We start from the raw sequence: 26,659 nt of genomic DNA, 5'->3' as shown, positions 1-26,659 counted from the left end.
TGGTGACAAGGGGTGATGAGGCTCTGAGAGGGGACACACGAGGGATTGGTGGCTCTGAGAGGGGTGACAAAGTTCAGAGGGGACACACAGGGTGACAGAGCTCGAGGGGGACAGTACAGGGTGACTGGGGACACCCGAGGTGATTGATGGCCCTGGAAGGGGACACACAAGGTGACAAAGCTCAAAGGGGACACCCGAGGTGATTGATGGCCCTGGGAGGGGGCACACAAGGTGACAAGGCTCAAAGGGGACACCCGAGGTGATTGATGGCCCTGGAAGGGGACACACAAGGTGACAAGGTTCAAAGGGGACACCCGAGGTGATTGATGGCCCTGGGAGGGGACACACAAGGTGACAAAGCTCAGGGAGACACCCGAGGTGATGGCTCTAAGGGGACACAAAAGGTGATGGCCCCAGCTCTGTAGCAGCAGCAGCAGCAGCAGCCCCGGAGCTCCCAGGATCTCTGGAAGCCAAGAAACCCCAGCAGATCTCTGCAGATCTCCAAGTCCCACAGATTCTGGGGAGCTGCCAGGAATCCCTTCAGCAGTAAATGAGCCCCCACGTGTATAAATGTATATATCATGTATGAATTTCTATATCTGTATCTTCAGCACAATCCTGTTTGCCTTGAGCAAGTCAGGGCGATTTAAAACACGCCGTGGGACACCAGCAGGAATTTCCTTGCTTGATTTAGAGAAGAAGCCAATTAACAGCTTGTTAATTAGCTGCGGGCTCTGTGCTCCGATGCACTTGAAACTCCAATGCACTTGCGTTTGCAGTGGCAAAGCGCTTCAGAACGCTCTTGACGCCGAGAAAATTTACTGTAGAGGTGGGAGGGAAAAAAAGGCGTGAAGGGGTTTTGAGAGGGAAGGTTTGGTAAAAAGGCAGAAGAGGAGGATTTTCCTGTCGGGACGGAAAAGATTGAACTTCCCATACCGGGAGTCGAACCCGGGCCGCCTGGGTGAAAACCAGGAATCCTAACCGCTAGACCATATGGGAGGCGCTGAAAAGCACCCTACCCGCACGCCCCAAAGCGCTGGTGTCCGCCCCGCCGATCGCTGGGGCGGTCCCGCCGTTCCATGGGAGTCACCGGGAATCACCGGGAATCACCGGGAGCCCCCCAGTAAACGCCCCCGGCCTTGCTAGGAAGGCGCTGCCCTCACCCAACATGGCGGCCGGGCCTTCGGCCGCCCCGCGCGCGCCCGCGTCACGTGACGCCGGAGGGGTCGGGAGGGCGGGGCGCGCGCGGGCGCTCACGTGACCGGCGGCGGTGGCCGAGCGCTGGGTCCCGTGAGCGCGGGGGGCGGGACGGGGGCACCGCCACAGGCCCGGGACAGCCCCGGGACAGCCCCGGGACAGGCCGGCCCCCCGAACCGGGCACCGCCACCGCCCCGGGCAGCGCCCCCCGACCGCCCCGAGCCGCCCCGGCCTGCCGGGGTCCGCACCGGCAGCGTCCCCCGAGCCGCCCCGAGCCACCGGGCTCGCACCGGCATCGCCCCCCGAGCCGCCGGAGCTACCGGGGTCCCACCGGCATCGCACCCCGAGCCGGCCCCGAGCCGCCCATCGCCGCCGAAGGTAGCGGGGCGCGGCCCGGCCCGGGGGGCGCGGGCACTGCGGGGCCCGGCGGGGCCGGGGGCGGCTGCGGGACATCCCCGGGGGATCCCGGGAATGGGGCTGCGGGATATCGCGGGGGATCCCGGGGATGGGGCTGTGGGATATCCCCGGGGGATCCCGGGAATGGGGCTGCGGGATATCCCGGGGGAACTGTGGGGATGGGGCTGTGGGACATCCCGGGGGAATCCTGGGGGTGCCGCTGCAGGACATCCCCGGGGAATGGAAGGACATCCAGAGGAAAGGGCTGAGGAACATCGCGGGGAAGGGGCAGTGTGAGTTCCCCATGGCCCGGAGCAAGGGAAGGGAGCAGGGGCTGTGTCAGCGTTTCCCCAGTACCGCGGATGGGACTGGGACTGGGACTGGGATTGGGATTGGGATTGGAGCCTGTGTATGTGGAAAGCAGCGATCCAAGGTGGCCTTCTCTCGGCAGGTGTGTGATGCCAAGCACAGCCATGAAGAAAAAGGTAAAGAGAAGGAGGGAGATTCCGTTTTCTATCCCCGTGCATGAACACCATTTGTTGTATCCATCCCTCGGGCTGGGGCTCCGGTGCCTCGGAAGCCTCTCGGGGTCAGCGCTGCATCCTCTGCTGGAAGTGCCAGGAGTTGAAACCGGGTTTAATCCCGGCCTGGGTGTGGGCTGGCTCAGTGCAGAGCCTTCCCTGGCAGTTGCTGTTCCCCGGGTGCTGCTGGGGCTGTTGCAAAACCCTCCCTGCTCAGGGAGGAGGATCTGCTCCGAGCCCTTCCCTGTGCCTGGGGCACCCTCCTGTCCCAGGAGCCCCCAGTTCCCTCAGGACTCCCGGCAGGATGAAATTTAACAGTGGGGATGGAGCAGCAGCTCTGGGAATGGCAGGGGTGGGTGTATCCAAGCAGGAGAACATCCAGAGCTCTTAAAGGAATAATTCTTAAAGGAATCTCTGGCTGCTTTTCCGTAGTGAGGTGGGATTGGGTTCCCTGCCTGGCTCTCCGTGCTGCTGGCCGACCCCTTTGCAAGGCCTCTGCAGCCCAAACTTTGGGAATTTGGGTTGCTTTGGGCCATGCCTCAGGGTGGCATCGAGTTTCTGCTTGGGATTTTGTGCTGGTGCTGTGAAATAAGATCTTGGCTGTTCTCTGGGATCAGCTCAGGGGACAGGACAGGACAGGACAAGGCAGCATGCTGGGATGGCCTCCCCAGCCTTCCTGGATGTGGAACAGCCAGGAACACTCCTTGTTGCCAAATCCTGGAGCCTGTGGGCAGCTTCCCTCTGGCCAGGGTACTCCCAGCCTGGAGCTGCTGCAGGAATGACCTGAGCATTCAGAATTGGGGAATTCTGCCTTGCTTTTATCCTGAGCCTGTGGCAGTTCCTGTCCCAGGGTGAGGGTGGGAGGGAACCTGGGCTGTTCTCCTGAAATCCCTCCTGGATGGGAGACTTGCAGGGCTGCTGCCAAAAACTGGTTTTGGCTTCGTAACTGGAACTCGTTGAACAGCTGGGTTTTGTGAGCAAGGCTGCGTTGGCTGCCGCCGATGGGTTTGTTTTGTTTAATTTTTATTTTTAGATCGCAATGTAAAGCCTTGCCTGGTGTGACTGTCTCTGGTGTGACTGTGTCCCCTCATCCGCACCCCCTGCATTCCCTACTTTTTGGCTGCCTCTCCTTTCCCCTGAGGTCTGCAGGGATGGGACCTCATGGAGCCAAGAGTCTCCTCTGGAGAGGCGTCACTGGAGCCATAAAGAGTCTCCCCTGCTCTGGGGACCCTGACCTGGGCTGTCTCATCTACTTTTCCATTTATTTTTTTGTTTTGGTCTTCTGGCACCTGAAACTGGGAATGTCCCTGGTATTTGGGGAAAAGAAAACCAGTTATGTTGTGGGAAGAGCAGCATTAGAAGATCTTTAAGGTCCCTCCCAACCCTTTCTGGTCAGGACAGAGAGTTTGGGGTGGAAAACCAGGGGGTGAAGGATTGTATATGGTCTGGAAGGGTTGAGACAAAGCTGTTCCTCACCTTTAAAGTCCTTTGGTGCCACCAAAGCCATCAGGTAGCTGGGAATTTCCTGAGTCCTTTCCATGTTTTTTGAAAAAAGTGTTGGATCTGACCACGGCCCAGTGACCAGGGACAGCAGGGTTGGGATGGACAGGGACAGCAGGATTGGGATGTCTGTCCTGATTCCCACGCGCTCCTCTCTGCCTCTCTCCAGGTGCATTCCCAGCTGGAATGTGCCACTCCTGTGTTTGGTGGCTTTGGCAGTAAGGTGTCAACTCCAGGGAGCTGGGAAGGACTCAGTGCTCTGTGGGAACTCATTTTTCCTGCTTTCCCTCTCTGCAGGTGCTGCTGATGGGTAAAAGTGGGTCTGGGAAGACCAGCATGAGATCCATTATCTTTGCCAACTACATCGCCCGGGACACGCGGCGCCTGGGGGCCACCAGTAAGGAATTCCCGGCCCAATTCCCAGATGCCAGGGCTCCAACCCCCTCATTAGAGGGGCAGGGCCGTTCCCTGCAGACATCCCTGGGTCGGGTGTGTCCCTGCAGGTCCTCCCAGCTGCCACACCCTGCTGGGAGCTTCGGGATCAGCCAGGGACAGGCAGGAAGAGGAGGGAAGGGAAAGACAGTGCTGGGGTTGGCTTTGCTGCTTTATTGTTCAACTCTTATCCTTAACTCCCTCTTTTTTTGGGATGAGGAAGCAGCCTTTGGTGCAGCTACAGCTGTCAGAGCCTCCTCTGTGTTGGTGGAACATTGCTGCTGTATCCAGGGATCCTGCAATGTCCCCATGGTTGTGTCAGGATGATGCACTGGGCTTAATGAATGCCTTTTTCCCTTTCCAAAGCCTTTGTTGGGAAAGAGCGAGAAGTGATTCCTGTGGAAGAAGGGGATGAGTTGTTGGGATCTGGTGCTTCTCACTGGGAAGGGTCTGGGAGGATTTAATGTCAGGGATTGGTGTAATTTTCCTCTTTGCCATAAATTTGGCCTCTTCCTGAAGTTTACATTCCCTGTGTTCCTGCTTTGTTTATAAAGATGGCTTCAAGCCCTGCAGAGTCATTCAGACAATATCCCAGGGATCAGGAATGTATGATTGAAGGGAGCTGCACTTCTCAGGAGAGCAATGGGCAGGGAGGCCTGAGTTCCTCTGGGAAATGGTGTTTTTGTGGCATTTTACAAACTGGGGCTGTTTTGTGAGGAATGCTCATCCCTGCAAGTGTCAAAGGCCAGTCTGGACGAGGCTTGGAGCAACCTGGGATAGTGGAAGGTGGCAGGGGCTGGAATGAGATCTTTAATCCCTTCCAACCTAACCCATTCCATGATTTTGTGCTGATTCCCATGATTTTTTGCTCTGCCCCGGGTGTGTGGTGCAGGCAGTGAATTCCTGTCTCTTTGCAGTTGATGTGGAGCATTCCCACGTTAGATTCCTGGGAAACCTGGTGTTGAACCTGTGGGACTGTGGAGGGTAGGTACTGATTATTCCTGGCCTTTCCCAGCTTTTGGGGGAGGCTGTGGGGAATCAGGGATGGAACAGAGTGGATTCTTCTCTCCCTGGGATGAGGTGGTGCTGAGGGAATGCTCTTCTCCTGCTGAGGTGCTGGAATTTCTCATCTCCAGCTCAGTCCAGATGGGATTTGTGCAGAGAGGCCATGCTGGAGGCTGATCCTGTGGCTCCTGGAAGCAGCTTTTTTTTTAAGGAATGCTGTCCCCTCTTCAGCTCCATCATCTCAGCCATGCTCAGCCAGAGTTAAAGGAGATTTAAATCCTGGGATTTAAGGCTGAACTGATGTTTTGGGTTACGTCTATGGGGTTTCACAGACAGCTCCTTAAAGCCAGAAGCAGCAGGACATGGGGGAAGCTTCAGCTTCCTGTGGGACTGGGTGGGGGCTGACGCTCTCCAGGAGCTTCCAGCTTTCTTTGGGAATGCTCAGGGCACACAGCTCCAGCCTGGAGCTGCAATTCCAAATCCCAGCCTTGCCTTGCTGGCAGGAGGCATTTCCCACAAACTCCTGATGCCAGGCAGGAGCTGCTCTAAAGGGAATGTCCTGCTCTGCTCCCTCAGGCAGGACACCTTCATGGAGAACTACTTCACCAGCCAGAGGGACAACATCTTCCGCAACGTGGAGGTGCTGATCTACGTGTTTGATGTGGAGAGCAGGGAGCTGGAGAAGGACATGCACTACTACCAGTCCTGCCTGGAGGCCATTCTCCAGAACTCCCCCGATGCCAAGATCTTCTGCCTGGTGCACAAGATGGACTTGGTGCAGGAGGACCAGCGGGATCTGGTGAGGAGCTGGTGGTTGCCATGGAAATGCATCCCTTGTGCCATGTGGGTCACACCTCAGGGCTGTTCCTCGAAGGTTTTCTCAGATATGCTCAGAGCTTTTCCTGCCTTTTTTAAAAGTGTGTCATCCTAGAATCCAGTGGAGAACAGCAGTGGTGATTTTTAGGGACAAAAGAAGCCTTTCCTGCCTGGTTCCAGAGCTCCCAGCACACCTCAGCTCCTTCCAACCCAGACAATTTTAGGGTCTTCCAGCAAGACATCCCTGGCCCTGCTGCTCCCTGGGAAGGTTCCTGGCCAGTCCCCTGCTGTATCCCAGAGATCCATGTGAAACTCATCCCATAAATGCATACAGCAGCTACAGCACAGGTAGGAACATTCACACTCAATCCCTAAACTCTCTTTGTTTCCCAGATTTTTAAGGAGCGTGAGGAAGACTTGAAGCGCCTTTCCCGGCCCTTGGAATGTGTTTGTTTTAGAACTTCCATCTGGGATGAGACACTTTACAAGGTTGGTGCACCTTCCTCTCCACATCTGCCTTCCCACTTGGAGCAAGAGCAGGAGGAGGATCCCTGTAGCTGCTGCTGGTGTGTTCAGCTCTGCAGCAGCTGCTTCTGCAGGGTGTCAATTAAACCCAAATGAATCCTGGGTTTAATGAATTCATTTTAAAAAGTCAGGAGCGTGTGGTAAATATCAGGAATTTGGCAGACAAGCATCTCAGATATCCCCTGGCTCTCGGGAAGGGTGAGGTTGGGCACTGCCCCACAGCTGGGTCAGCAGCTGGGCAGGGAGGGGAGGCTGAGCTTGGAAAATCCGAGTGTGGGTGAGCACAGATGTTGATCCCAGCACCCCCAGTCCCTCCTGGGCTTATTCCTGGCCCTCTGGGATAAGGTGGAACTTTGTTTGGATCAGGGGTGAGCTGCCAAGTGTCCATCTGTGTGCTGACCTTGCTCAGGATTCAAAATCTCTGGAAACTCGAGTGGGAGAAAGAGACACAGAAGCATTCCCAAGTTAAACCAGGGATGAGTGAAGTCTCTTCAGCAGCACTGTAGTTTCTCTGCCTGCTGGAGAAGAACTGGAGCCAGGGAAAGGTCTCCTCAGGTCTGGGCTCCCTCTGGGACCTGGGCACGGAGAGGGGGAGAAGCTTCTCAGCCTTGCCCAGGCTGTCAGCACCCAGAAGTGCCAAAGATCCCTCTGGGAGCAGATTTGTCACGAGAGGCTGAGGAGGAGAGGAGCTGATGGGACCTTTCTGTGTCTCCATGTCCAGGCCTGGTCCAGCATTGTCTATCAGCTGATCCCCAACGTGCAGCAGCTGGAGATGAACCTGAGGAACTTTGCTCAGATCATCGAGGCAGATGAGGTGCTGCTGTTTGAGAGAGCCACGTTCCTGGTGAGTTCCTGGGATGAATTCCCTGGATGGAGCCTCCCTTTCCCTCCCCTCTGCTCTGGAGCCAGGCTGGGAGAGCTGGGGGTGCTCACCTGGAGAGGAGAAGGATCCAGGGAGAGCTCAGAGCCCCTGGCAGGGCCTGAAGGGGCTCCAGGAGAGCTGGAGAGACAAGGGATGGAGGGACAGGACACAGGGAATGGCTCCCACTGCCACAGGGCAGGGATGGGTGGGATATTTGGCAGGAATTCCTGGCTGCTCGGATAAGGAGGAGCTGGGCTGGAATTCCCAGAGCAGCTGTGGCTGCCCCTGGATCCCTGGCAGTGCCCAAGGCCGGGCTGGACAGGGCTTGGAGCAGCCTGGGACAGTGGGAGGTGTCAGGTTGGAACTGGATGAGCTTTGAGATCCTTCCAAGCCAAGCCCTTGTGGGATTCCATGGGAGCTGGGAGGTGCAGAATGCCCTGATCCAGACCTTGGGATTCTGAAGGCAGCCACTGGGGCCTGTGGGACCATTCCAAAATTCCCCCCTGCAGCAGCTGAGCTGGTTTGGTTGGGGTTTCCTTTTGCAGGAACTGGGAGTGTTTCATGTCCTCATTGTGGTAGGACTGCCCTGAGAATCCCTCTCTGCACAAGGCAGGAACCTTTTGTAGCTTCAAAACCAAACCTTTTCACTTCCTCCTGCTGGGGTATTTGAGCTGGACCTCATTTCTTTGGAGTTTTGATGCTCTGCAAATGCAGAGCATGGCTGGAGGATCAGCCATGGGATTGTGATGCTTTTCCAGGTCCTTGTGCTCCCAATCCTTCTGCAGAGGTGCTGGATAAAACCAGCTTGGTGTTTGTCCATATTCCTGATTGCTGGGCTGGGCTCTTCACTCTTGCTGAGCTGAAGGAAATATTTGAATTTTTTGGAGCGTTTTCCTTGCTGGTGATTTGGAAAGGATGGAGGGAATTTGGGAAAGGAGCCATGACTTTTCTTCCTCCTTAAACTATCAGAAACAAACACTTGCCATGCCTGGCAAGTTCTGCTTTTTGACCTTTTGGAGATAACAAATGGTTCCACCTTGGGGTGTGTGACAGTGTGATTGTCAAAAGGACATTCTTAACTGAAAGAAATTATCTTTGCTACAAAAATTCTGTGCCTAATTTAAGTGCAATGGTGACTTCTTAAAAAGCTCCTTCCTTATTTTCATGTATTTAAACATTCCCAGGACTCTTTTCTCTTGAAGGGAAATCTTCCTCTGAAAATCTCTTTGGGAAATCTTACTCCAAAAATTTTATTCTGAAATGGTGTTTAAATTGTAGTGAAAAAAACCTCATCTGGGAAGTTTAGGAAGGAAATTTAACACTGGGAATTGCAAGTCTTGAATGTGGCTAAAGCTGTTTGTGGGAATAACTGGGAAAGCTTAAAAAGTGATGGTTAAGAGAAAGAAGAAGAAGAAAAAAAAACCCTAAAAAACCTGTTAAATTGAGGGAAAATCTATCACAGCACTTAGCCCGTTCCTAAGGTGATGGACACATTTTTTTTTCCTCTGTTTCCACCTATTTTTGGATCAAGATTTAAATTGCTGCTGAGGCAAAGCCCTTAGGGGACAGTGGTGTCACCTGGCAGATCTGTGCCATCCTTTGTGTGTGCTGATCCTGTCACTGAGTTTCTCCACAAGAAATTCTCTACAAGAATTGCTGTAAACACTTCCCAACATGCAGTCAGGCACAGGGAATCCCTGCCCTGCTCCCTAGCCTTTCCCAGAATTGCTGTGGGAGAGCTGGGCTGGAATCCCTGACTGGCTGTGCCCCTTTTCCAGGTGATTTCCCACTATCAGTGCAAGGAGCAGCGGGACGTGCACAGGTTTGAGAAGATCAGCAACATCATCAAACAGTTCAAGCTGAGCTGCAGGTGAGCTGCTCTCATCAGCACTGAGGAGATCAGGGCTATCCCAGCTTTTTCCAGAGAATCCCAGTTTGACTCCTCAGCAGCTGGAATGCCAGGGTGGAATACTGTTGGAAAACAAATCATGAAACATTAATTTAACCTCTCTGGTGGGAGAGGTTTGGTGCTGTTTTATTCCAGGCCTCCTTATGTTGGATCAAGGCAGAGGAATTCCAGGGCTGAACTGATCAAAAGTGTTTTTTCTTGCAAACTGGGAATGGCAACTGGAGAGCTCTGCTCCAGGGGGGAGGACAGGGCTTGTAGACATGGTTTATCCCTATTTTCAGTGGAAAAGTGGGAAGCTGGGCTTTACGCAGCCCCCAAGCTGCACAGTCAGGTTCATCCTGAGGCTGTGTGGAGCTGGATAGGATGGAGAAGTTTCTGGGGGGGTTTACAGATGTTCTGATGTCTCCAGCTGTTCCCTGTTTATGCTTATTTCTGCTGCTCATCCAGAGTATCCAGCTGGGAATGGCTGAGCTGGTATCCTTAGGGAGCAGGCCTGCTCAGGGGGCTTGTGTCTGGAATTTCCTTCATTCAATGCACAATCAGCTGATACTGTTCTCATTTGGCCCAAAACTGAGGAAGTTTCCCTTTAAAACTAAGGCCAGCCAAAGCCCTGCTATAACCACACCTTGCCAAGTGGGAATTCCAGCTCCTCCTTCTTCCCAACAGCTCAGACCAGGGATTTTGGCCACGTGGGCACAAAATCTCTTCATTTACTTTTTTTATTCCCCTTTATTTCCTTGTTTTCCAGTAAGCTGGCAGCTTCTTTCCAGAGCATGGAGGTCAGGAACTCCAACTTTGCTGCTTTCATTGACATCTTCACATCCAACACCTACGTGATGGTGGTCATGTCAGACCCCTCCATACGTAAGTCAGAGCCAAAAATAAAAAAAAACTCAGAAAAACCTCAAAAAAGGTGAAATTACCCAGTTCAAACCGTGTTTCTTTCATTAAAAAATAGTTTTTAATTACAGAACTGATGAAGAGAGAGGGATTGAGGGTGAGCAGGACCCTGCAGAGGTGGTGGCACAGCTGAGCTGCTGCTGCTGCTGTCACAGGGAGCCACCAAACCAGACCTGGCTGAGCAGGTCGTGCCTAAAACCTATTTTGGGCAGCTGGGAGCTGACAGCCCCGGTGATTTTTGGGGAGGAAGCAGAGCTGGCTCATGTTTGGGTGTTGCTCTGGCTGCCTGGGCTGTCTGGGGTGGACAGGCTCTAATTTTAGCAGCATCTATTTATCCCAAGGAGGAGTGCAGCAGTGCCAGCCCGCAGCCCCTGGGAGCAGATCCCTGTTTACACAGCCCTTGGAATTCCTGCTGGGAGCTCAGGGGCTCCAGGGACACTGCCCAGGGCTCCTCAGGCCTGCTGCTGTGGCTTCCCTGCCCTCCTCACTTCTGGAATTAGGGACAGTGTTGGGGTGAGGCACCAGCTGGGCATTCCTGGGCTGGGGAGCAGCTCTGGGATGAGCAGCTCTCCCTGGGAGAGGCTTTTCCTCATGTTCTTCTGGGATCAGCAACAGCCCTGATCATGCCATATTAAATTTTGCCCAGACCTTCCCACATTAAATTTTGCTCAGACTATTCTATGCTGAATTTTGCCCAGACCTTCCCATGCTTATTAATTTTTACCCATCCCCCATTAAATTTTACCCAGACCATCCCAGATCGAATTTTGTCCTGACTATCCCACACTGAATTTTATCCAGACCACTCCCCATTAAATTCTATCCAGACCATCCCACATCAAATTTTGCCCAAATCTTCCTCCATTAAATTCTATCCAGACCATCTCCCATTACATTTTGTCCAGCCCATCCCAGTGTAGATTTTGCCTGGTTGGGAAGCAGCAGGATGCCCCCAGACCCTGCAGACAGAGCTGTTGAAGCCAGGCAGAATTTGGATGTGGTGACTCTCCCCCTTTTTAATTTGTTTTTATCTCCCCTTTCCCTTTTCCGTCGCAGCTTCCGCAGCCACGCTGATCAACATCCGGAACGCCAGGAAACACTTTGAGAAGCTGGAGAGGGTGGATGGACCAAAGCACAGCCTGCTCATGCGCTGATCCCAGGCACTGGGGCTTTGGGGGGAGAAAAAACACATCGGGACTACTTCTTTTTAGGAGAATCTAACACTGTCCATGTCTTTGTTGGGCTTTGAAATGAGTGTGCTGCTTGTTTTTTCTCCTTGTCACGTTGGACACTAGAGCTGGAGGTTGGCTGAATGTGCTGAGGACCTTCCTGGAGTTCCCTGGCACGGGAAGGTGGGGAAGGAGGCAGGACACGGGTGATGTGCCCCCAGGGGGTGTGGCAGAGCCCTCGTGGATGCGTGGCTGCCAGGTGATGGGATATTTACAGCTTCCTTGGATGGTTGCTAGAATAAGTTTATAAATTTCTCCTCGTCTTCGGTCATGGAAATAAATTTTTGCTACCAGGGATTTCAGATCCGAGAGCTTTGCGAAGTGTGGGTTTGCTTTCTCCCAAATCCTGAGGCGGCTTTGGGAAGCAGAGCTGTAGGAGCTGCATGGCTCCATTCGCGGTTCTGGGGGGATTTGGCTGAAAGCCGTTTCAGAGTTTCACTGGGAATCGCTTGGCAGCGTCTCCCTCCCTTTTTTCCCTCTTGTTCCATCGAATTGCTGTGTAAAAAAGGGTGTGGTGCCTCCGTGCCTGGCTCTTCCCTGTATCCCTACCCACACACCCGCTGGGAGGGGAGAAATCCACCGGGGCGAGGCCGAGGAGTGGGAGCGGCGAGCCGAAAGGGCTGGGGAACCTGGGGGCTCCGCGCAGGAGCTCCCAGCCCTGCTCCATCCCCCTGGAATTGGACACCCGCGTCTCGCACCGCCCACCCGGCAGCTGCCGTGCCTCGGCCTGGGGGAGTTCCCGTGGGAATCGTCCCCGTGCCACGGGAGCTGCTCCCGAGGGAGCCGCTGGAGAGCTGTGAATGAGCGGAGGTTGTGTTTGTTTGCCGGGATGCAGGTGTGGAATAACTGGAGTGGGAATCGTGGAACGAGCCCCGACAGAACTTGGCTGGGATCAGACCCTGCTGGGAATGTCACGGCTTCCCACACTCCAAGCCTGCCCTCGGAGCAGGAGGATGGGGCGGGTGTTGAAGCCTCTGGAATATCCCATCCCACTGGGAAGGGCTTCGGGAGAGGCCGCAGTTGCAGAGATTTGGGAGCAGAAGGAGGGACGGTGGGAATGCTGCCTCATTGCCATGGTGACAGGAGTTGCCGCTGGGTTTCCTCAAGGATTAAACCTGGAAGCAGCGCATGGAAGTGGGATGATGTCAAAGGGGGAATGAGGAGTGGGGCAGAGGTGACAAAGGGACAGGTGGCCAGAGCTGTCAGGAGCCAAATCCTGGCCGGGCTGGAGCCTTCTGGGACAGTGACCCAGCGAGGGTTGGGGCGAAGTTCTGCTGTTCTACTTCAAATCCCTTTTCCTGAGGTGCATGGATCTGGGGGCTCTTTGGGAATCAGCCTGATCCTTTTGCTGTGGCCAAGGTGCCACTGCACTCATTAAGTGACAGCCTGTGACAAACACGGGTGGCTGTGTCAGAGCACCTGCCCTGCCTGCTCTGATGGCACTGAGCTGTGTCCTTTGTCCCTTCCCAAAGCAGATTCCAGGCCTTTTTGGGAGCCTGGGTTGGGGGCTGCTCTGGCTCCTTCCATTCCAAGCAGGGATATTTGGGAGGTCAGGCTCAGCACCCTCATCCCACCTCCTGGAAAACTCTTCCACCTTTCTCTTCTCCTCAGGAAAAAAAAAAAAAAAAAAAAAAAAAAGATGCCTGCTCCAGATGTTTCTCACACAAACATCATCCTAAACCTGGATGAGGTGGCTGTGATCCAACCTTTTCCTTCAGCACTTGACCTTGGAATGAGGAGAAACTTGATGCCATGTGTCACCAAGTTCCTGAATAAATCCCCTCTTGGCCCAGTTCCTTTCCCCTTGGAGCTGCTGTGGGTCCCCAGGGCAGGCTGTGCTCCCGGGGCTTGTCTTGGAGCTACTTCCAGGATTTTTTGATCATTTCTTTCTTGCCTCGGAGCATGGATGGCTCCAGTGGGGTCAGCTCCAGGCTGTTTCCCCCAGGATGAGCTGTTTAGGGGCGACAATTCCTGAGGGTTTCTCTGGGGATGCTTCCACTTGTTTTTGCTCCTCTGTGGCACAGAATTGTCCCCTGGAGCTGTTGGGGGGATGGACACAGGGCTGTGGTGGCCACACGCTGCTCTCCAGCTGGAACCAGCTCCTCCAACACATCCAGGGAGTGGCAGATTCTCCAAAGTCACCCTGGATTGTCACTGCTCAGCTGTGGCTTGCAGGCACCTCGTGAGCAGCATCCACACCATTCAACCCCTCCTGCCCAAATCCATCCTCGGGGATGTGCAGCTGCCAGGGAGAGCAGGAGACGGGACCTTGGGGGAACCCCTGTCCTACTTCCCCTTTCTTCTGTGGTTTTTGGGAGGTCACCTGTGCCTCCTTCAGCTCGGTGACACTGGGGTGGGGGTGCCTTTGGGTGTAGGGTGCACTCATCCCCCCCCCCCAAAAGTTTTTCTGGTCCCCAAAAGCTCCCCAGAGGAGGTTGGCTGAGGGAGGGTCCCTACCTGAGCCTGTCCTGGTGCCTCTCTGGCTGTTTCCTGAGTAGGGGAAGGGGCTTTTTAACAAAAAAAGAGGTCAGTTTGGTCCTGGTTGAGGTGTGGTGGCTTGGCAGAAGCGGGGGCTCACAGGGGTCCCCTCCTCACCCTGGATGAGCTCTGTGTGTGCCAAGGTCACCACCTTGGTGGCCATCACCTGCTCCTTGAGTCACCCCTGGCAGGGACATCATGAGTAGGGGACACCTGGCTGAGTCCCCATCCCCAGGATTTCCCATCCCTGGGGATGAGCTGGGGCAGAGCTGGGGGTTGGGGTCCTGCACTTGGGGGGCGGTTATGGGGTGATTAACCCAGCCTGGGCCTACCCCTGGCAAATTCAGCACAGGGTGGGGACATCTCAGGGTTGGGGACATCCCAAAGAGCAGCCAGGTCCCCTTGGGGCAAGAGGCTGGAAAACCAGCAGGGTCCAGGGAGTGTGGGATGAGTGGGGGAGAAGCTCCAGCCCAGGCCAGGGTCTCCCCAAGACCCCCACAGCCCCCCACGGCTGCAGCCTTCTGGAGAGGCTCCCCCAGCTCTGCCACCTTGGGGGACCCCAAGTATTTGGGGGCTTACCTGTGTGGTGAAGGAGGCTCAGGAGGCAGAGATTGGGGGAGGATTGCAGACAGTGGCCCCCCAGGACACCCGCGGGTGCTCGGATTTGGAGGTGCCCCAAGCCCCTGTGGATGGGGGTGCAGGAGGACCACAGGACCCCAAATGGAGGGGGGGGATCCTCTCTGCTCCCCCTCATCACTGCCACAAGTTGTCCAGGTCTCAGCCCCCCAGCAGCACCCCCAGCCCGATTTTGGGGTGCCCTCCGTTTGGGGGGGGGAGTGGGAGCAAACTGGGGTGCAGCACCCCCCCTCCCCCAAATCCTGCGCGTTCCTATGGCAACGCCGGATGCGAGGGGAGCCGCCCATTGGCTGCCGATGATGTCACCTCAAGGGCGGGGCAGCACCCCCACCCCAAAAAAAAAAAAAAAAAAAAAGAGGGTGGGGGAGGGGAGCTCCGCCCCACGCGGCCCCTCCCCGCCCGTGGGGGCCCCACCCCGCCCCACCCGGCACCGCCCCGGGGGCAGCGGCGGCGGCCGGGGATGCGCTCGGAGGAGGCGCGGGGGACGGTGCGTGGGGCCGGGGGCTCGGGACGCGCGTGGGGGGATGAGGGGGTGTGGGAGCGCGGGGTCCAAAGGGGGGGAGAGGGGAGTACGAAGAAGGGAGGGAGGGAGGGAGGGATGGAGGGGGAGGGTCCCGCGGCCCCTCAGGCCTCCCCTCCCTCCTCGCCCCCTCACGCGGGGGTCGCGCGTGGGGTGTCCCCCCCCTTCCCTCACGCACCGTGCGCTTCCGGGGAGGGCGCCCCCCCGCGGCTGGGAGGTCACACCGGGCGGCGGCCCCGCCCTTCCCTCCCCCCTCCCACGCCCTTTGCTCTTAAAGGGCCAGACCCCATTTGGGCTCCAGCCCTCTCCCCGTACCCCCACCCGCGGGGATCCCCCCTCCTCTGTATCCCCTCCGTGCCCCCCCCCCCCCCCCCTACCCCACGCCGTATCCCGAGCGGCCGCTGGCGGAGGGTGGAGCGCGGAGGAAATTCCACGGGGGGGTGTGGCGGCGGCGGCGGGGTGTGACCCCTCCACGCCCACGGGTGGGGGACACGCAGCGGGGGGAGGGGTTGGGGACACGCTGGGGACAAAACGGGGGGAAGGGGATTAGTTGGGGGGCTGTGGAAGGCGTTTTCCCACGCTCCCCCCCCCCCGCCCAAGGTCATCCGAAATCCCTCCTTAAGCTGTTTTAGGGTAAAAAAAGGGGGACACTGATTCTTCTCGGGGTGCTGGGGACACGAAGTGTTGGGAGCACCCCAAAGTTTTGCGGGTTTGAGGAGGGGAGCACCCACTCCTCACTCCTGCCTGGGTTTTGGGGTGCACCAGCCTGAGGACGGAGGAATTCACCCATAAAAGCGAGGGGTCAGCGATGGTGGAATTTGGGGGGCGGGGGAGGCAGCGAGCCGGGGCTTTGGGGTACAAGGGACCCCCAGATTTGGGTAGGGGAGAGTCACCCAGGGGAGGACGGCGTGTCCCTTTAGCACACACCCCCCCTAGTGAGTTTGTTTGTGGGGAACTCCCGGGTGCAAGGAACCCCCAAATTTGGGGAGGGGAGGGCCACCAGGGGAGGACGGGGTGTCCTTTTTGCACCCCCCATGAGTCTGTTTGCGGGTACCCCCCGTGTGTGAGGGGGGGTCTGGGGGGACATTGGGGGGACATTGGGGTTCCCAGGTGCGGGGGGCAGGTGGGTGTCTGTCTGGGGGTGATCCCTGGTGTGTTTTTGGGGGGCGGGTCTGCCAGGAGGGGGGCAGTTGTGGGGGAGTCCCTGACTAAACGTGCGGTGTCTCTCCTTTTTTGGGGGCGTGTTTTAAGGGTCCTTGGATTTTGTGGGGGACTATGGGGGTCCCTACCTGACAGTGGAGGTGTTTTTGGGGTGCTGGTAATTTGTGAGTGTGAGGGAGGGGGGTGTTTTGGGGTCCTTGGCTGATTAACGGGGTGTTTGGTGGGGGTCCCTGGCTAAGTGTACGTTTTGGGGGGATCCTCCCAATACGTGGGTACTGGGGGGGGGTCTCTGTCTCTGTTTTGGGGTGCGATGTGTGTTTGGAGGGGGCTCTGTGTGGTGGGGGGTCCCCAGGTGCATAGGTGGGTTCTGGGGAGGGGGGATGTCTCTGGCTCTTTTTGGGGTGTTTTGGGGGGCTCTCGGCTGTATCTGGGCGGGAGCCCATGGTGATACGTGGGGTGCTGTGTTTGGGGGTTCCGTGGCTCTCTGCGTGTTTTGGGGGGGGTCCCTGGCTGTTCGTGGGGGACTCGCAGGGGTTCCCTGCCCTGAGTGTGGAGGTACTTTGGAGCGGGGGTCCTGTTTTATGGGGACGGTGAATTCGGGGCTCCGTGTGTGAGCGGGGGGTTCCGTGCCGGTGCCGGGGGGGGGTTCGGTGCCGGGGGCTGCGTGCTGGTATCGGGAAGGTTCGGTGCCGGTACCGGGAGGGCTCGGTGCCGGTGCCAGGGGTGCGCTGTAGCCGCCGCCCCTCCCGGGCGGGGCCGGGCCGTGTGCGCGGGGCGCGGCGCTGGGTGTGGCGGGGCGGGGCCGCCGCGCGAGGCCGGTGCGTGGGGGCTCCGCGGGCGGGGACGGTCCTTGCGTGGGCAGGTACGTGCGGGGGGCCCGGGGCCAGTGCCGGGGGGTCCCGGGGCAGTGTTGGGGGCGACGAGCGGCTCGTTTGGGCAGGGGTATCCCCGTACCCACGCGTGCCCCGGGACCCAGCGCGGGGTTGCGGTGAGATTGGAGGTCCCTCTTATCCCTCGGTTGTGTCGAGGTCCCGCGGGGGCGCAGCGCCGGCCGCGCCGCGGGTGGGGCCGTGCCCGTTGCCTCCCGCGAGGGCCGGGCCGGGCCCTTTAAGAAGCTCCACCCGCGGCCGAGCCCAGGTGGAGCCGCGGGGCCGTTCGCACCTCGGCCGGCGCGGCCCGGGAGATGGTGCTGCGGGCGGCCGGGGGGAGCTGTGAGCGCGGACACGCGTGGCAGCCCCGTGGGTCAGTGCGTGAGTGACCCCGGCCGGGCTGGGGGGGGGGGGGGCGGTGTACGGGTGGGGAGCATGAGGGGGCGCGGCCCCTTTAAGGCTGGGGGGGGGTGGGGGGAGGAGCGGGGCGGGGCCGCCACCGCCCCGTGAGCGGGACACGCCCCCACCCCGCCCCGCCCGCGGGGGGCGGGGCCGGCCCGGCACAAAGGCGCGGGCGGGGGGGCGGGGCTTGCGGTTCCCGCCCTTGGCGCGCGCCGCGGTCACCGTGAGGGGCCGGGCGGGTCCGTGAGGGACGGGCGGGCCCGGCCCCGCCTCAGGGCACGGGCGGGCCCCGCCATGCCCGGCCTGGCGACCCCCGGCTGGCCCCACGCCCCGCCGGAGCCGCCCCGAGGCACCGCCCCGGTCGGTTGGTTGGTGAGAGCCCGTTAAAAAAAACCCCCCTTGCGCCCCCGCTCCGTGCCTCAGTTTCCCTGGCTCCTCACGGACTGCCGGTCTCTTGCAGGGCCAGGAGAAGGCGACGCCCGCCATGAGCTCGTCGGCGCTGCTGGCTGAGGGCCCCCTCGATCCTCCGGTGCTGCTGGCTGACATCAAGACGGAGCCCCCCGAGGAGCTGCTGGCCAGCGACTGCAGCCAGCCCCAGGCCGAGCCCGTCGATCTCTCCCTCAATAAATCCAAGGTGGCTCCGGCCTCGGCCCCGCCGCCACCGCCCCCGACCTCGGTCCAGTCTTCCCCCATGCTGGTGGCTCCCCCGCTTCCCGCTCCCAGCACCGTGTCTATCCCGCCCTCCGGTCTCAGCTCCACCTCGGCCATCCCGGCTGTCCTCTCACCCGGCTCCATCCTGGCCTCCACGCAGGGCAGCGGCGGGCAGCAGATCCTTCACGTCATCCACACCATCCCCTCCGTCAACCTGCCCAGCAAGATGGGCAACCTGCAGACCATCCCCGTGGTGGTGCAGTCCCTCCCTGTCGTCTACACCACCGTGCCCACGGACGGCGTCACCGCCATTACCGTGCCCCTCATCGGGGGGGACGGCAAGAACGCTGGGTCTGGTAAGGGCACCTGGGGGGAACCCTGCAGTCTGGGGGGTGGAGGGTGTCTGTCCTGCCTCGTGGAGTGGCACCCTTGAAGGGGATCTTATTTTTCACCGTGGAGTGTTCCTGCCACCACCGTGTGCCGCTTTAGTACAAAGTCCCTCAGCCGGCCCCCAGCCTGTGCCCCCCAGGGAACGTGGGGAGGGCAGGGACACACAGGCCATGGCACTGCCTGTCCTCCACCCATCCTGCTGCTGGCAGCCCGCCCTGCCCTTCCCACTGGCTGCCTGCTGCCAGCAGCTCTGGTTTCAGCTCAGCTGCTCCCTGTGCCCCCCACAATCCCCTTTCCCAGGATATTCCCAGCTAATTTCCCACTTTATCCAGGGTGGGTGGGCCTGAATCTGGCCTGCTCTGGGCAGCAGCTGGCAGCCAAAAGCAGTGCCCCCGAGTTGTTTCCTCCCTTTGGGGTTTCTCCATGTGCCCAGTTGGATTTGAATCTCTGGAGGGACGGGCAGTGCTTGGAGCACTGCAGGAGCAGGGGGAAGGCTGAACCCCCGATGTGGGCTGGGTGTTTTGGGGGATCTCTCTGTTTCGTGCTCACCCCTTGCCTCATTGTGTCCTAAAGCTTTCCTTTCCCGGACCCCTCCAGTGAAAATGGACCCTGGCTCCGTGTACCCCATGGACATGAACAGCGACAGCGAGGACAGCGCTTCTGAGAGTGGCCCGGCTCCCTTCCAGGACCTCCAGAGAGAGTGAGTGTCCTCCTGCCTGTGCCTCCCCACCCTTTATCCCCCTTTATGGCCCCTGAGCCCCCCGGGACCGTGGCTGCAGCTCTCCCTGCTCCCGGCAGGCCGGCGGCACGGGGACCCAGAGCCGATTCCCCGGACCTGAAGAAACGGCGCATCCACCAGTGCGACTTCGAGGGCTGCAATAAGGTCTACACTAAAAGCTCCCACCTCAAAGCCCACCGGAGGATACACACAGGTGAGGGTGGGATTTGTGTCCCTGGATTCCCCCTGGGCTGGGGGAGGGATGGTGCTGGATCCCTGAACAAAGGGGTGGGCGTTCCGAGGGTATTCTCCGTCTGGAATTGCTGTGAGGGGGTCTGGGGACTCCATGTGGCACCGCTGACCCCTCGGTGCTCCCCTGGCACAGGTGAGAAGCCTTACAAATGCACGTGGGAAGGCTGCACCTGGAAGTTCGCCCGCTCGGACGAGCTCACCCGGCACTTCCGCAAGCACACGGGCATCAAACCCTTCCGCTGCTCGGACTGCGACCGCAGCTTCTCCCGCTCCGACCACCTGGCCCTGCACCGCCGGCGGCACGTCATGATGTGAGCGCTGCCCGCCGCGCTGGGAGCCGGCTGCGCCTCCCTCCCTCCGCCCATCCACACCCCGCGGCTCCTGCGGGCCGGGGCGGGGACTGCGGGAGCGCCGGGGCCAGAGCTGCAGGAGGGGACGGGAAACAATGGATTCTGGACTGTTGCCCCTTCTCTCTTGTCCCCGGCTGTTTTTATTCCTGGGTTTGTCCTCGCCTGGAGGCTCCTTGACTCCTCACCTGGAATTCACCCAGCGGCCGTTCAGCCTCCTGCACGTTTTGCCCCTCCTGTGTTCCCTGTGCCCCACCTCTCCCAGTGCCTGCGGGCAAAATCTGAGAGCCGTGGAAAGGACGTCTTGGGGGGGGGGGGGCGGGGGGGCGGGCAGGGAGTGATGAGCCTCCCGTGGAGGAGCTGTTGGCCATTCCATCTCCAGACTGTCCCAGCAGGAGAAGGGACATCAGCTCTCAGTGTGTCCTTCAGCACGTGCTGAAGTGGGAAGTGCTGGGGGCACGGAGCCCGGAGGAGAAGAGGAATCAAGAAAGGGGGAAACACAACCCGACAGTGACCCACAAACGAGACCATCAGCACCACAAAAAGGGAAATTTTGTGGAACATGGAACTTTGATTTTATGGAATTCTACGAGGGGGTGGGATTGGGTGGGGGGGGGGGGAGGGAAACGAGGGCCAGCAGCTCTCGGGTTTTTTGGAAGACTCTGGGACACCTGAAGTGTTTCTAAGTTAAACCAGCGGCTGTGGCCACACGCTTTGCTTTTTAATAATGGTTTTTGAGGAGTGCTTCTTCCATCCCTCCCCAGCCAACCCCCTGGTTGCTGGGAAGGGTGTCAGTATTTGGGGTTGGATGCTCTGAGCTGATGGGTGGTGGGAAGGGGACCACAGCACCTCGCATGCTCGGGAAGTCCCTGCGGGGGCTCCTTGGGAGTTGGAGCTTCCCAAACTCCATCTGAGCTGGTGCTTTGGCCCTGGCCGTGTGGGCATGAGGAAACTGGTGTGAGGATGGGCTGGGGGGGGGGGGCACTTCAGGGAGCTGAAAACAACTCCCAGCTGCGTGGGAAAGTGCTTTTCCTCTGCTTGCCTTCCAGCAGCCCGAGTGTGCCATGGGCAGGACTTGCCCCTGGCCTGAGGTGGTCCCTGACCAGTCCCAGAGGGGACGGTCTGGTTGGGCGCAGGTGAAGTGCTGGGAGCTGCCCCTGGCTGTAGCCACCCCAGCCTGGGGAGGAGTGCCTGGAAATCTGCCAGGTGAGGAATGGTTGTTCAAATCTGTTCATGGCAAGAGGCACTGGGGAAATACCGTGGGTGGGCCTGGTCAGGGTGAGGATGTCACCTCCCAAAGGGGACAGGGACAAGGCAGAGCTGTCCATCCTCTGTCCAGAGGATGGAGCAAGGGGATCCCAGTGCTCTGAGCTGCAAGAATGATCAACTCCCCTGACTTGTGCAGGATCTGCTGCTCCAGCTGGATCCTACCAAATCCTTGTGGGACCTGGGAAGCTCGAGATCCCCACGGGATGAATCCCACCATGGGATCTGGTGGGATTCATCTGAGAATCCTCCCAAGCGTTGCTGGTGCCGTCACAAAGCCTCTCGTGATGGTTTTGAATGGTCTTGGTAATCCAGGAGGTACCAGCTGGCTGGAAACTGGGGACTGTTGTCCTGGTTTTCCAGAACCCACAGGCCTGTCAGTCTCACTTCAGTGCCCAGTAAAATCATGGAAAAGATTATTCTGGGAAGTACAGGAAAACACCTGGAGGACAGCACAGCTTCATGAGGGGAAATCCTGCTTGTCCAACCTGATTTCCTTCTACAACAGGGTATCCCTCCTGCTTGATCAAAGAAAGCCAGGAGATGGAATCTTTTTGGACTTCAGCAACACTTTTGATCATGTCTCTCCAGGGTCCTTCTGGATAAAATGTCCAGGCCACAGCTGGACAAACATCCCCCATGGGATGGGGGAGAACCTGGCTCACGGGTTGGGCACAGAGGGTGACAGAGTGGGTGACAGCAGCCTGGCCCCTGGCACTGCTGGGGTTCCACAGGGCTCCAGCCTCATCCTGCTGAGCAACCCAGATGCAGGACACTAAGGAATACTACGGGAAAAATCTCTAAATTCTTCAGTTTAAGCTTTTTGGGGATTTTGCCTGAAAGATGTCCTATTTCAGAGGGGAAAAATGACAAAGATATAAACGCTCCTTACAGAAATGAAAAAGAAATCATACTTTGGAGGATTCGGGAATTCTGTCACCTATTGAAGGGCCCCGCGGCCCCACCCTGGGCTCCGCCGAGGGCGGAGCTTCTTAAAGGGCCCGGGAGGCGCCGGGCACGGCCAGCCGGACCGAGGGGCGACCGAGGGGCGACCGGGACCCCCAGCCCCGCCGCAACCCGCGCTGGCTCCCGGGACACGCGTGGGGTACCCGGCATGAGCCACCACGGGGCCCCCCCCTGGCTAAACCAGCTCCTCGTCACCCCGGGACCCCCGGAGCTCTCCTGCACGTACCTGTGGGCACCCTCAGGGGTGTCACTGGGGCTGCGTGTCAGGGTTTGGGGGTCCCTCGGGGGCCACAGCGTGCTGGCACTGCGGGTCAGGGTTGGGGCAAGGCCAGGTTCTTGGGCCGTGCCCTTTAGGGGTACAGGGCGCTCTTTGGGGGTGCTGTCACCGTGTGGTGGCTTTGGGGCACTTGAGCTCTGTGCTCACCTTTTGCTAGACAAAGCCATGCTCGGAAGGACCCTCCCGGATTTCGTTCCCCAGTTTGGTTTTGGGGTGGCCCTGTTCCCCCCTTCCTCCTGCCCACCCCCAGCGCCCCGGGGTCCGTGTGTGGGGCTGGGACCCCCGGCAGTTCCGGGGGGCTGCTCGCCCCCCAAAGCCAGCCGGGCCGCTCTGCCGTGACCCGCTGGCAGCGCTCGGGCACCCGGTGGCGCCAGCGGCCCGTGCTGGGCGAGGGATGGAGGAGGAGCCGAGGGATTCCCGTTCCTTGGGAATTTCTCTGAGAGCTGGGGCAGCGCTGATGCCCCGGTGCTCCCCCGGCACGGGTGAAAAGCCCTAAAAATGCCGGTGAGAAGGCTGTAGGTGGATGTATCGCCATTCCCGGGGGGTGGAATCGCCATCCCCGGGGGTCCAGGCTGCTTATCCCCCCGTCCCCCTCTCCTGGCTGAAGCCCTGAGGGTTTTTAGTTGCCCTGAGCAGCTCCACTTGAGACCCCACCCACATCTCCGGGCCCATTTAAGCTCAGCCTGGGGTCTCCAGCTCCTCCCTGTGCTGTGCTGGGGCTGTCTCAGCCCTTTCCGCAGCCCCTGACCCCCCTGGCTGTCACCGTGACCGTCCCCATCCCTGTGTCCCGGCACTGTCCTGCAGCTTGTGCCCAGGGCAAGGTGAACCCCCTGAGGGATGTGCCGCCCCTGTTCTGGGGAGGGGGTCCCTGAGCTTCAGCAAAGCCCCTCAGTGGCTACCAGATCCCTTGGCCTGAGGGGCGCATCCAGCTCCACATGGAATTCTCCAGTGCCTGGGGTTGTGCCCGGTGAGGAAGAACCCTCTCGGTTGTTTTCCAAAGGTCCAGGGCTGGGTTTTTTGGGGAAGAAAGGTCAATATCGTCCCCTTCCTCACACCCTGAATTTGTCCTGGAAACTCTCCTCAGCCTCAGGCCCTGCTGCTTCCTCACCTCTCTCCTCCTCCTCCTCTCCCAGGAATACCTGGAGCAGCTGCTCCATCTCCCTGCCGAGGGCTGTGATGTCTCCCAGTGCTCCCCCACCGCCCGACTGGGAATACTGGGGATACTGGGGGGCCAGAATCTTCCCCCATCACCTGCCTACACTTCTCCATGGCTGGGAGAAGAATTCATCAATCCCCAAAACTGCTTCCCTGCTGATGGGGCAGTGGCTGGGAGGGGTTCTGCAGCCTGCTGGGGGGTCCTGCTGGCTGATGGCACCCCGGTGTCCCCAGAGGGGCAGTGGGGTGGCGATGTCCTGGCTCTGGGATCACCGCGGTCCCTACGCACGGTTCCTTGTCCCTGTCCCTGTCGCGGCCGCCGGGGCCTCTCCCGCCCGCCCGCCCGGCACTGCTCAGACTGGTTTAGCAAGTGGATGGGATGGGGCAGCCGCTTTTCCTTTGAAGGGCTCCCGGGAAGCATTTGATGCCTGGAAACCTCTCGAGAAGGAGAAAGGAAAAGACAAAAATAGGTGGTTTTGGGTTTCGGTGGGGAAGCGGGGGAGGCACGGGGTTGCTGGGGCAGCTTCCCAGCCCTTTGTGTGCCGGGCTTGGGGACAGGCGAGCGGGGTGTCCCCCTGCCCAGAGGGATCCCGAGGAGCTCCCGGCCCAAACCCGGGGTGGCCCCGGCACAGGGAGGCAGAGCCAGAGCGGATTGGGCCATGTCCACCACGGCTCCGAGAGAGGTGGGTGCTCCAGCATCGCTCCGGGGTGCCGGGTGGGTTTGGGGTGGCAGCAGGAGGAAAGCGGGGCCAGGGAGAGCTGGCCCCTTCCTTCCCCAGCCTCCACCTCCCCGAATGGGGGCTCTTGGGGGTCCCTTGGGGAGCCAGCCCAGTGCCCAGGTGTGGGGGTGGCTGTGGGGATGCTGGGAGTGCTTCTGGCTGTGCCTGGGGTTATTTGGGGAGTGGGAGCTGAGGTTTGCTTTCCAACCTGATCCAGGTTTCCTCAAAATTTGGTGCCTTTCTTGCCTTTTAGCCCAAGTCTGTAAATCGGGGTTTCACCTACCTCCCGCTCCCTGGTGAGAGGAGGACCCGGCTGTCCTTCCTCACTGTTCCCACGGACCTGGACCACTGGGATCCAGGCTCAGGGGCTGGCTCCCCAGTTTTCCCCCAGTGGCCCCTGGCTTGGGATCCTCTTTCATCTCCCTCCATCCCTCCCTGCACAGGCTCTCCCTTCCCAAACCCCCTCCGGCCTCTCTGTGCCGGCTTTCCAGACGGGAATTCTGCTTGGAGGAAAACGTGAGGAAGGTGGGGAGGGGAGCCCGGGTCACGGGGAGCCGCCGTTATCTCTGTGCGATCGTGGGTGACACGTGGGGACACAACGGGACCGGGGAGCCCCCGGGACAAAGTGCTCGGTGGCAGAGATGGGCTCAAGGCCGTTCTCCCGGGGCAGATAAGGGCTCTGCCTGGGTTTGGCCCATCCCTGCAAGGAGAGGCAGCCCTGCCTTGGGAAATCATGGATTGATCCGTGCTGGGCAGGAGCAGCCGGGTGTGAGCCCGGAATCCAGGAATGGGATTCATCCAGCTGCGGGTGGGATGGAGAGAAAGAGAATTCTTTTGGTTTTTATGATTTATTATGGAATCCTGGAGTGGTTTAGGTTGAAGGGACCTTAAAGCCCACCCAGTGCCACCCCTGCCATGACAGGGACACCTCCCACTGTCCCAGCTGCTCCAATCCCAATGTCCAGCCTGGTCTTGGGCACTGCCAGGGATCCAGGAGCAGCCTCAGCTGCTCTGGGCACCCTCACCACCCTCATTATAAACTTCCTTCTTTCCACGTGAGGTCCTGCAGGGTTGGTGGCACATCCCCCTGTCCCTGCATCACCTGGGAGCCCTGGTGAGTGCTCCAGCAGCAGCACAGCTTCCCTGGAAAAAAAAAACGCTGTTCCCATGTTTGCTTTCCCCAGGGCTCATCCAGCTCCGCTCTCCGGGATGCTCAGCCCCCCAGCTGATGTTTTTGGTCCCTGGGGTGGGGTGACACCCCCAAACCTCTGCTTTGAGAGGTCACAGGTCTCACGTCAAGGCCCTGGAGTGGCAGGAATCCCATGGGAACAGGCATTCTCCTTCCCCTTTGGTCAGAGGGGTAGAGCAGCCTCGGCTCCCCTCCCCCTCCCCACTTCCTTCCCCAACTCCTGTGGTCCCCTGGAGCTTCTGGGATATCCCCAAGGTGGGGACAGAGGCATCCCTGCCTGTGTGGGATCCTGCCTGGGGCACACGGGGGAGTGGGGAATCTGGAGCTGATTTGGGACGCGTGAACACAGAGAGGGGGAGGATCCGGGCCCTTCCTTGGGGAGGGGCTGGGGACAGTCAGGGCTGGATTATCTGGAGCAGAACAGAGGGGTTTTTTTAGTTCTTTGCCAGAAAGGTTATTTTTATTCTCTTGTATCTCTGGATTTTTGCACTCCTTCCTTTCCAAAAGTGAAACCCAAACACAGTTGCCTGGTGTCTCCATATGAACCCCGGGCCCTCCTACCTGCTTGTGCTTTTCCAACTGTTGCTCTTCTTTTCCTTCCCTTCAGGGTTTGTCCCTTTTATTTTTGATCCTTCCCTTTTATTTTTGATCCTTTCTTTACATTTTTGATCCTTCCCTTTTGTTTTTTACCCTTCTCTTTTTCTCCCTGGCAAGTGTGGGCAAACAGGAATTTCCTCTCAAAATTAGTTTCAATGCAAAATAGACCAATTAATGGAAAAATGGCATTTTCTCATTGAAAAGTACCCATGTCTGTAAAAAACTGGGATATCCCTCTTGTTTCATTGCAGGGGGCTCAGTTTGGGGACAGTGGCCTGGCTGGGGGGTGTTCCAGGCCTCGGGATTGGGGACTGATCCCTCCATCCTGGTGGTGCTGTGGTTGATGAGGCTCCTGGAAGGGCTCAGCCTTTGGGATTGGGATTGAATCCCGAGGTGTGGGATCTTCCCGAGCTCCTGAGCTGGGTTTGGGATTGAATCCCGAGGTGTGGGAGCTTCCCGAGCTCCTGAGCTGGGTTTGGGATTGAATCCCGAGGTGTGGGAGCTTCCCGAGCTCCTGAGCTGGTTTTGGGATTGAATCCCGAGGTGTGGGATCTTCCCGAGCTCCTGAGCTGGGTTTGGGATTGAATCCCGAGGTGTGGGAGCTTTCCGAGCTCCTGAGCTGGGTTTGGGATTGAATCCCGAGGTGTGGGATCTTCCCAAGCTCCTGAGCTGGGTTTGGGATTGAATCCCGAGGTGTGGGAGCTTCCCGAGCTCCTGAGCTGGGTTTGGGATTGAATCCCGAGGTGTGGGAGCTTCCCGAGCTCCTGAGCTGGG

General features: G+C 58.9%; 2 protein-coding genes and 1 non-coding gene across 6 annotated transcripts; 2 read left to right on the top strand and 1 right to left on the bottom strand.

Annotated features, from left to right (window-relative positions):
• Positions 1–927: 927 nt before the first annotated feature.
• Positions 928–999, bottom strand: TRNAE-UUC (transfer RNA glutamic acid (anticodon UUC)). The gene has a single exon. It is a non-coding gene; the product is annotated as a tRNA-Glu (tRNA).
• A 265-nt stretch (positions 1,000–1,264) lies between these two features.
• LOC134049903 (ras-related GTP-binding protein A) lies at positions 1,265–11,587 on the top strand. 2 transcript variants are annotated; one of them, XM_062502644.1, is made up of 10 exons: positions 1,265–1,575; positions 2,045–2,078; positions 3,912–4,011; positions 4,964–5,030; positions 5,628–5,850; positions 6,261–6,356; positions 7,114–7,236; positions 9,033–9,124; positions 9,912–10,027; positions 11,120–11,587. In XM_062502644.1, the coding sequence occupies exons 2-10, from the start codon at positions 2,052–2,054 to the stop codon at positions 11,215–11,217; spliced, it is 942 nt and encodes a 313-aa protein (XP_062358628.1). In that variant the 5' UTR covers positions 1,265–1,575; positions 2,045–2,051; the 3' UTR covers positions 11,218–11,587. The 2 variants fall into 2 exon arrangements, with proteins under 2 accessions (XP_062358628.1, XP_062358629.1); XM_062502645.1 differs by lacking the exon at positions 1,265–1,575 and having other exon boundaries at positions 2,040–2,078.
• Positions 11,588–14,852: 3,265 nt separating this feature from the next.
• On the top strand, positions 14,853–20,011 carry KLF8 (KLF transcription factor 8). 3 transcript variants are annotated; one of them, XM_062502625.1, is made up of 5 exons: positions 14,853–14,893; positions 17,819–18,365; positions 18,997–19,099; positions 19,198–19,331; positions 19,503–20,011. In XM_062502625.1, exons 1-5 carry the CDS (start codon positions 14,867–14,869, stop codon positions 19,682–19,684), a joined length of 993 nt encoding a protein of 330 aa, XP_062358609.1. In that variant the 5' UTR covers positions 14,853–14,866; the 3' UTR covers positions 19,685–20,011. The 3 variants fall into 3 exon arrangements, with proteins under 3 accessions (XP_062358609.1, XP_062358608.1, XP_062358610.1); XM_062502624.1 differs by having other exon boundaries at positions 18,973–19,099; XM_062502626.1 differs by lacking the exon at positions 14,853–14,893 and adding an exon at positions 16,904–16,949 and having other exon boundaries at positions 18,973–19,099.
• Positions 20,012–26,659: the final 6,648 nt, after the last annotated feature.

Source organism: Cinclus cinclus, chromosome 15 (genome assembly GCF_963662255.1).
Source record: "Cinclus cinclus chromosome 15, bCinCin1.1, whole genome shotgun sequence".
Lineage (NCBI taxonomy): Eukaryota > Metazoa > Chordata > Aves > Passeriformes > Cinclidae > Cinclus > Cinclus cinclus.
This window is presented reverse-complemented; position numbering and strand designations above follow the sequence as displayed.

Bases quoted from the DNA above. Each gene is read 5' to 3' on its own strand.
- LOC134049903 (XM_062502644.1), top strand. From the start codon at position 2,052: ATGCCAAGCACAGCCATGAAGAAAAAG. The intron at 4,012-4,963 runs GTAAGGAATTCC...GTCTCTTTGCAG, and splicing joins GCGGCGCCTGGGGGCCACCA to TTGATGTGGAGCATTCCCAC. The intron at 9,125-9,911 runs GTGAGCTGCTCT...CTTGTTTTCCAG, and splicing joins CAGTTCAAGCTGAGCTGCAG to TAAGCTGGCAGCTTCTTTCC.
- KLF8 (XM_062502624.1), top strand. From the start codon at position 14,867: ATGCGCTCGGAGGAGGCGCGGGGGACG. The intron at 19,100-19,197 runs GTGAGTGTCCTC...TGCTCCCGGCAG, and splicing joins TTCCAGGACCTCCAGAGAGA to GCCGGCGGCACGGGGACCCA. The intron at 19,332-19,502 runs GTGAGGGTGGGA...CCCCTGGCACAG, and splicing joins CCACCGGAGGATACACACAG to GTGAGAAGCCTTACAAATGC.